The 9,427-nt window shown below is 39.9% G+C and overlaps 1 protein-coding gene across 1 annotated transcript in view; it reads left to right on the top strand.

Annotated features, from left to right (window-relative positions):
* Positions 1-6: 6 nt before the first annotated feature.
* SLC39A9 (solute carrier family 39 member 9) overlaps positions 7-9,427 on the top strand; it is a 13,730-nt gene continuing 4,309 nt past the window's right edge. The window contains exons 1-5 of the mRNA XM_003206495.2: positions 7-355; positions 4,028-4,136; positions 6,833-7,024; positions 7,611-7,679; positions 8,778-8,863. Of these exons, the coding sequence (XP_003206543.1) occupies positions 260-355; positions 4,028-4,136; positions 6,833-7,024; positions 7,611-7,679; positions 8,778-8,863 (552 nt within the window). The 5' untranslated portion in view covers positions 7-259. The remainder of the gene's footprint in view (positions 356-4,027; positions 4,137-6,832; positions 7,025-7,610; positions 7,680-8,777; positions 8,864-9,427) is intronic.

Here is a 9,427-nt window from a genome sequence, read left to right as displayed (position 1 = left end):
ACAGCGAGGCCCTCCCGCCCTGCCCGTTGCCTCAGGTGAGGGCCGCTACTACCCCGGCCCGGTCGACCGCCCTCCGTCCCCTCGCGGCGCTGTCAGCGGCAGAGAGGCCCCGGGCCCGCGGGGCTGAGGCTCAGGACGGGCAGCCATGGCCGAGAGCCCCTCCTGGGACCTCGGCGTCTGCACGGGCTGAGGCGTGAGGGCCGAGGTGGGACGGGTGCTGTTGAATTTCGCTTAAAGGAAGCAGACAGAGAGCAGCGAAATGGATGACTTCCGCTCCATCTGCCTGCTGTCCCTGGCCATGCTGGTCGCCTGCTATGTAGCGGGGATTATTCCTCTGGCCGTGAACTTCTCGGAGGTAAGAGGGCTTTGCCCAGCCGCACCGTGGCCGCTGTGGAGGGGTACAATTTGCCTCAGGGACCGCTGAGGTCACAGGTTGAGTCATGTTGAGTCTGTGGGCTGCTCAAAGGAGGTGTGTGTGTGCAAATCCGAAAACGTTCTCAGAACGCTTGTTTTGGTTCACGGTTTAGTTCGGACTTTGTGTTATTGACGAGGCAAACCGTACCTCTTTGGTTACTGCTCAAGTTGTATTACTGCTCCCTGTGTCTCAACTTTCTGATACGTGTTGTGGCTGTGTAGGGTTTTGCTAAAAGGGAGGGAGAGGCACTATTGTGAATGGAATGAGGGTTCAAGTAGTACAGCAATTTTAAAGTGAATGCACTTGGGTGCATCTGAGAAATGATATCTCAAAGTTATTAAGGTTACAGTTTCTGGATCCAACATCCTTTAATGCCAGTGTGGTTTTTTTTAATTATTATTATTTTTTCCTTCATAAAGCTGTGGTAGAGTGCCAGTTCAATTGTTCTAAGACAGCAAGAGCCCTCTTATGAGAGGTTTTCCATTTCTACTGGGACCAGTACCATTTTTGAAGACTAGAAGAGAGCTGGAAGAGAAATGACTTCTTCCACTGAATCACAGAGATTATTGAACCTAGCTGTTGGTCTTGTGATTACCAGTGTAGTGGATGCTTTGGGAGCTGTAAAATGAACATTGTAAAAGGGAATTCTGTTAATTTTGCTAGCAATGAGTCCGCTAAACATTTTGAAATGTCAGAATATACTCTGAAATCCTTGTGTAAGCATTAGTCTGGTTCTGTTTTGCTGGTGCTTTGTTTGATGCTTTGACAGAAATTCTCTTACATAACTTCAAGACTGCACGGCTATCGTCTTGCCCTTCAAAACTCAATTTTGCCCTGAAGCATCCAAAGGACTTTTTGTGAATTTGCTGCCTGGTATTGAATCAAATAATCGTTTGAGTTGGAAGGGACCTTCAGAGGTCATCTAGCTCAACTCTCTTGCAATGCACAGGGACATCTACAGTGAGATCAAGGTGCTCAAAGTGCCATCCAGCCCAAACTTGAGTGTCTCCAAGGACGGGGCATCCACCACCTCCCTGGGCAACTTGTACCAGTGCTTCACTTATCTTACTGTAAAAAAACTTCTTATATCCAATCTATATCTCCTTTCTTTTAGTTTGAAACCATTTCCCCTTATCGTATCACAGCAGACTCTGCATGGTAATAGAGTTCTAAAATTTTTTTTTATATACGGATTTATGTTTCTTCATGTCTGTGCACATCACGCGTGTGTACAAACAAGTTCATTGTGTTATCGTAAACTCTTAGAATTCTTATTCGGTTCTACACTTGCCTTAAACTTGCTGCTTTTGTGCTCCACATGCTGTGCTGGTTTAAAAAAGGAGAGGTATATCTGCAGATGTTTTATGCATGCACAAGTTAATCCTGGAAGTGTCTAATTAGAATATATAATTGTCTTGTTTAAATGATTGCTCAGCCTGTGCAACATGGACAACTTTAGAGTGAAATAATTGGAGTGCGTATTTTGTTGTTTGCAAAAAGTTTTGTAGGTGACCTCAGTGAGAGAAAAATGCACTCCGTTAGGCTAACCCTGGGTCAGAAACGTACTCTGGCAGTTCTCGAGGCGCACTTCTAACAGTTGGAGTCTTTTGCTTGAGTAAAAGAAGTTTATAGGGCTGGCTGGAGTGGGACTGCTTGATGCTGAAAGCAGGTGTGAGGTTTTTCTAGGTCCGAGTAAGGTTTGAAGATTTTAAACCAAGAAGTACAGAGCAGCTGGCTAACTTGAGGAATTTAAGATTTTCTGTGTATGTTTAGTATCGTTTATTCTGTTTTTCTTCCGAACAAGAGGCTCACAAGTGGTTTTGGAATTGAATTTATTTGATTTCTTAGATCAAACTAGATGACTTTTGCCTGTCTGAATAAGTTGCCGTTATTATATCACTATATTCACCATTTCAAAGTATTTCATATTGAAAAAGAGATGCAGACTTCTCTTGAAATAGCAACTCATCTGTGCTCGTACATTTTTTAAATTCAAAGGTGTCTGAATTCAAGCAGTGCTGTGTGTTTGCAGTAGTAGTAACACCGCAGTAAAAACACCGCCAGGTGTTTTTTGGCAGTACTTGTACACACACATCCAAGTGCAGAAGTGCACACATACCATGTAGAAGAGAGGTTATAGTGTTGCAATATAAAAGGCATCTTGTTCTCATTTTGAGGCGCTACAATTTGGCAAAACTACTTCAGGAACAGTGGGTCATCTCCTGCATCTCGCTACTCAAATTTTCCCCAGTAATGAGCTGTGCATCTCTCCAGAGTCTCTTGTTTTTTCAAGGCGAACGTCACCTCTTGAGGTGAGGTTAACCAACGTGTCACTGCAGCAGGGTGAGAGTACAGATGGCGTAATGCAATCCGCTACCAGTGGTTTCCCATCATTTGAATGCTGACCTTTGTTTCCCGGACTTTGGTAGTCAACGTTTGTATTTGGTGACACGCATCTCCTTGTGTGTGGGAGATGATTGTTCTGCCACTGCCAAATATACGGTAATCAGTTGCAAAATTTTTGCTGTTACAATATGCTGTATGCTATGGGCTATTACAGAAATTTATAGAAGTGAACTCTGCAAGGAGTCTATTAGATGTTTATAGAAGTGGATTTTCAGTGTATTGCTTTGACTTTATCCTGTCAATGTTATAGTCATAAGGAAGCAAAAAGTAAGAGTAGACCAACGTTTTATATTGGTAAAACAGAATTTAAACAAATGGTGCATCAGTGGAGGGAGAGGCAGTATCTCTAAGGGTTTGTTTTGTTTGGTTTATTCCAAAATTACAATATAACTAGGGAGATAGTCCTTACAGTAGCAAATAGTTACTTTTTGTGCTGTTTTTTAATAATAAAGCATGTTGTAGAAAACTTATCCTGGAATGTGAACTAGTCACTACTTTTGTTTACTATATGATAAAAGCATGAAATTTGTATAATTTTAAGATTTAATTGCAAATTTGCAAAACTAACTAACTTAGCCATTTTCTGTCTTTGTATAAATATAACTGACTTAGTGGTTAATTGGACGTACTTGACCAACATGTTTGCATTTGTAGAGACACTTACGTTTCTGTCCCTCTTGCTTCTCTGACTTTTATTAGGTAACTTATTTATTTATTTTTGTATTTTCCTTTGTCATTTTGGGGAACAGATGATTTGTCGTGCCATACCTAGGTGAGGCTTTAGAGAACTTGCATGTTTAAGTGTGATTTCTAGTATCTAGATCTGTTTGATAACAAAACCAGACTGGAGATAAAATGTGGAATTGCAAATGTGCTCCAAATTCAGACACTCCATGTTCCTTTGTCTCTGTAGGTTTTGCAGTTTGAGGGGGTCAATTAGCACCAAATAATCATTAGTGCCCAAGATAACAATCCGTGTTGTTTGCATGTATGTGATGTGATGTTTCGTTTCTTTTCTGGCACTGCTTTTCTAATGGGTTGTCTCTTTCATTTCTTATTTCAATTATTTGTGTCAGACCCTGGATATGTTCACTCTTGAATAAGAATCAGGAGTAGGTTTTGTGCACTTTGAACTCTATTAATGAGGGAGCGTAAGGGAAGCACCATCCTTCTTAAAGGTGATACTTGTTTTGTGCTTGCTTGCAGGAGAGATTAAAGTTGGTGACTGTTCTGGGTGCTGGGCTGCTGTGTGGAACTGCCTTGGCTGTCATTGTGCCGGAAGGAGTACATGCACTTTATGAAGACATTTTGGAGGGTAAGAACAAAAACTGTGTCATATAGACAAGAACAAAACTGTGTCTATAGATGACCATGTTCAAGATAACCTAGGCCCTAGTTTTATGACTTACCAGGGTCTCCTTTTAGGACTTCTAAAATGAGATTGGCAAGGAGTTTCATCGCAGTAGGGTGCAAATGCAGCATAAGATCACTGCTATAGATACAATACTGTGTGTTCCTGCTGGTTTGACAGAGAAGCACCATCAAGCTGTGAACTAGGTGATTCTTGCTGAGCAATTTAGCCATTTGCAGGTCTCTTGTATTGTACCAGTCATGGAATCACGGCCTGTTACAGTAGGTTATGTGTAATGTTTTTTATTATGGAGAGGATTAAACTTTCTCTGGAACCTTGGAGAAGAGGTATAGGGTTGTCTCTGGGGGAGGAAAAGCTTATGGGCTATTTGCTGTTGCTTTTTGTAGTTTAGTTCACTACACATTTTAGCAATTGTTTGAAGTATTTTATAGATCTATATGTACTTGCCGCTTTGTTTTCTCCTTGAAACTGTAGAACTTTTAAGTATGCGTAACTCCTTACGAGTGTAGAGAAAAACCTCTGGCAGTTGCTGTACTGCCCACAGCAGTCTGCTCGTTTTTGAGATGGGCCGTGCTGTTCTAAGCCAGTTAGAATGGCCTGAAGCTGGAACCAGGCTTCTTTGGGGCAATCAGCTGGCAACTGTGATCACACAGAAGTGCGTCCTTCTCTGTAAATTAGCCCAGTCTTGGGTGGTATGAGCACATCTTGTACAACAAAATCTTGGATAGACCTTGATTTAAGGTTGTAGCTTTATTTTAAATAGCTGGGGCTAGTTGAAGTAGTTTGCAGTACACTTTAGATCTTGCTTTAGCTTGGAGCATTGTGCTGTTGGATTACCATTGCATGAGACTTCAGTTTGTTCAGAACCGGGAATTTGTTGGAAGGTAAATGGCAACAACTTAACAGTTGCAGGAGAAAGGCCTTTTGAGTCAGGACTGTAGAGAACGAGTTGTTTGATCTGTCATTGTTCCTAATCTGTAGTTGAGAGATAATTGTAGTACTGTTTTTCTTGTGCTACTGTATTTTTCTTGTTTCAGTACCCTTAGAATTTTTTTCAGAATCCACTTTAATCTACAGTTAGCTTCTGCTATTTTTTTTTGTTTTGCTTGAGATTTAACATAAACAGAATATATAAGATCATCCAGTATCAAGAAGTGGAAAAACCTCTCGATTTGCTTTTATGTGCAGTAATTTGCACACTGTGGTGTAGGATGTCTCTAATGAGCTGTAGCTGTGGCTTTGCTCTCCATTTCATTTTGATTCTAAATGAAATAGATTTTATTTTAATGATACGACCAGTAGTGAATGTGATTAATATGAACACCTGCATATTTGTGTTCATATCTACATCCAGATGTTTAGAGCGACAATTTCAATAGTGTATACTTTGGAAGGGGCAGAAGGGAGGCATTGAGAATGTCAGTAATATTTATGTAGTACACAAGAACTTTTTCCTGTGGATGACTTCAGGCTCAATTCTGAACTCACAGTATTGTGGAGAAAGTGATTCTGTCTTTAAAGAAAAATATAAGTGGCATCAGGAGAATGATCTTCTTCTGATAGTTCTGCTTCCTGTCATCCTGTTTGTAATTTCTCCCAGCACATTGCACTTGCCACTCAAATCCTAAGACGATGGTTTCAGCTGTTGACCAGGGAAGATAAGGAGATTTTTTTCTTTTTATATTGCAAAGGGGCAAAATTCATGTTACAGATTTAACTACAAAAATGAATGTGGTATCTTTCCTAGAGAAGTAGGATAACCAAAGGTGGTTTTTTTTTTAACAATTTTTTCTTAAGTTCTTTCATGTAAATACCAGAAAGTTGTTCGTATGATTAGTAGTGTTTCCTAAGTATAGGGGAGGGACAAAAATAATTATAATTAGAGATATTTTGTTGGGTCTAGCAAACAGAAGAAGAAATGGTTTCCTATCAGAGCATTAAAGGATTTTACAGATAGGGTTGTAAGCATTTTCCCTGCTCTGGAGCGGAGGCAACTTGTACTGAATGATAGGTAGCTCAGGGCCTTGGAATATAGCGTGCAATTCAAACATCTGACTTAGCTTTGAGATATCAGATGTGGAAGTAGATTTACTGTGTCTGTTCCCCCACTGGAAACATTTGAATAGCACTTAGTGTGTGAAGTGGCTTGCCTGCCATGCAAGTACAATTATTTATTGTAAAAGTCAGACCAAGGAGCATGAAATGCCTGTTCTGCATCACCCAAAGGGTTTTCGAGCACGATGGTTTGTCTCTAGCCGAGTTAGCAGGGGTTTGGAAAGAATATATGATTCAGATGAGCATGGAGTCTGAACTGAGAAATTGAATGTGCGCTGTGTGCTATGCAGTAGGTGGGGACTTAACTGAAAACTCTTTATTCCTCGTCTTTGCTTGTACCTTTCTAATTGTGTTTCTGGTAGTGGGTAGAAAAAGAAATTCTTCACTTACATCAGCTGGAAACTGAGAACTTTGTTAAACCAGATAAATGCGTGCTCTCCTAGGAAACTGAGCTAAGAAAACCGTGAAGCAGTGACTTCTGTGCGTTGTCTCAGAATGCATGAGGAACACTGAGCAAAGGAGGAAAGAAATGATTGCCTCACGTTAGTCTGCTTTCTCCTAACCTGTTAGTTTGCCTGCCGCAGGGAAGCATCACCCAGCAAATGAGATGCAGCATGTGATGGAGTCTGAGAAGGTTGCCGAAATCGCTGTTGTACATGAGTATGGCCATGACCATTCCAGGTTGCACGCATACATTGGTGTTTCGCTTGTCCTTGGCTTTGTCTTCATGCTTCTGGTTGATCAGATAGGCAGCTCTCATGTGCACACTACAGATGGTGAGTAAAGAAACTCTACAGTTAAACTTGCTCATTACTTCTAATTAGCAAGGTGCAATTTCATGAATGCTACTGGGATTTAATTTGACCAGTCACGTCCAGAATTTCAGTAGGTGCAGTATGAGCTAAGTGCAGGATCTGTTTAAAATGTTCTGGAAATCTGTTCTGAAATCCAGCAAAATTTGAGAGTGTGCTTAATTAATGTAAAATAACTCTGCAAGCGTGTATGGGTGTGGAGAGTGTTTTTACACTTGAATTATTGTCTGTTTTGCAGTATAACCCATTTATTTTTTGGCTTTCCAAAAGACTTCTGCCAGAAAAATCTGTGGTTTGTACATATTGTGACTCTTTTCTACGTCATCAGAGCAAATAGCAGGAGAAAATTGACTGTGGTCTGTGTTAGAGATACACATTATGAAGAAGAATATTTAAATTTAATGCAGAAATGCAAAAGCTGATAAGTTTAAATGCAACTTTCTAAGCTGTTTATCACTGATAGAGATGTGTAGTAATATTTAGATTTTTTTCTTCCAGCTTAATTTGTGTATTTATTCTCTTACCTTTACTTTCTTCATGACCCTTTCAGATCCAGAAGCTGCTAGATCAGGCAATTCCAAAATCACCACAACACTGGGATTAGTGGTCCATGCTGCAGGTAATGTGGGACCTACTGTTAAAACTCAAGGGCGACTTCCATTGCTGTGCAGTTTGTCTTTAGGTGGGATAGAAATATTTGTGTTCTGGTTTTGAAGATGCCGTGTTTTGTACCAACAACAAAAAAGCAATGTTCCCCACCCAAACTGATTGAGAAGACATACTCCGATGCTCAAAAGGTTTCATGGAATTGTATTCGAGTGCTGTGTTTTCTCTCCTTTATTTTTTCCATCCATAATTTCATGTGGTGCTTAATTCCTGCCTGTACAATTCTTTGCTGACTTCCCTATCTGCTACATTTTAATATATGCTTAAACATTTGATATGTAGTATGACACATTTTTTAGGTTTATTTGTCAGCTCAACTGACAAATATTTAAAAAAAGTAAAACCATCAAATAAACAGGAGAATTGCCAAAATAAACCCAGGACAATCTTGTGATGAGAAAGGAGTTTATAGAGTAGAGCTCAAATATTTAACTGAAACACTTATATGTTGACTTACAGGGATTGAAAGGGTTGTGAATAACTACAACATCAGCATGGGTTATACATTATATATGTAATATAAACATGCTTTTTGTTCTCTTCTGCTGAGAATTACTGTGCAGATAACCTTTGGATAAACATTTTAGGACATGTTTCACTGATGAAAGTATATATTAAGGATTAATATAGTATCCATTCCTATTCCTTGTTTGTTAAATGAGAAAAAAGTAACATTTAAATGTAAATAGAAATAGTAGCCGTTAATGTACTTTCAATGTTTAGAATCTGAAACAGCTTGTTTAATTTAGAGAGGAGGATGCTTTTAGACAGAAAACTAAACCTAGTAAACTTGTTGCCTGATTCTAATTTGGCAGACTGCATCAATATTGAACAGATTCTCATTGTACTTTGTATGGTTCTGAGGAAATGAGAGCTGCTGCCTGAAATTGTGCCCGAGGAGGCAGTGGGGAGTGAATGATGTGTGGGGCTGTTTATGTTGATAGAATTTTGAATATCAAGACTTTTCAAATGTTTTCTACTGCCAACCAGCATGGGGGACAGCTGAAACTTGCATGAAGGAGTAACTCAGGAATTCTTATTCTTCTTTCAGCTGATGGTGTTGCATTGGGTGCAGCAGCTTCTACTTCTCAGACTAGTGTCCAGTTGATAGTGTTTGTTGCAATTATGCTGCACAAGGTAAGCCAACATCAAAAACCTGTGTATTTTGTTCTTTGAAAGACAAGTCAAAGCATACAGAACTTACACAAGTTCTTAAGTGTCCTTAGTGATGTAATCTGTAAATTAACAGATTAGTAATTCAACTTCAAGAACAAAAGTGCATGACTGTGACGTATGACAGAATAGCAAATGATGGGTGCTAAGTCTGAATGAGAAGGAATTGATGTTTGTTACTGCCTACCTTGTCTGCAGTGGCTAACAAGGCTGTCTCTCAAAAGTGATTTGAGAAGAACAGCTCTTTAAGAAATGTGTCAGGGTCACGTTATGTTTTCTGAAGCAAATTTTTTTTTGAAGTTAGTGCTTTTGGTGGTGGTGTCAGGGTTGGTGTGCTGCTTGTTCTTCATTTTCCTGCAATATCTAAAGATTCAAAAAAATATTTGTGGATAGTGACAGGACAAGGGGGAATGGTCTTAAGCTGAGACAGGGGAGAGTTCGTTTAGATATTAGGAGGAAGTTTTTCACACAGGGTGGTGATGCCCAAGGAGGTTGTGGACGCCCCATCCCTGGAGGCATTCAAGGCCA

Source organism: Meleagris gallopavo, chromosome 5 (assembly GCF_000146605.3).
Source record: "Meleagris gallopavo isolate NT-WF06-2002-E0010 breed Aviagen turkey brand Nicholas breeding stock chromosome 5, Turkey_5.1, whole genome shotgun sequence".
In the NCBI taxonomy this organism is placed as follows: domain Eukaryota; kingdom Metazoa; phylum Chordata; class Aves; order Galliformes; family Phasianidae; genus Meleagris; species Meleagris gallopavo.
This window is presented reverse-complemented; position numbering and strand designations above follow the sequence as displayed.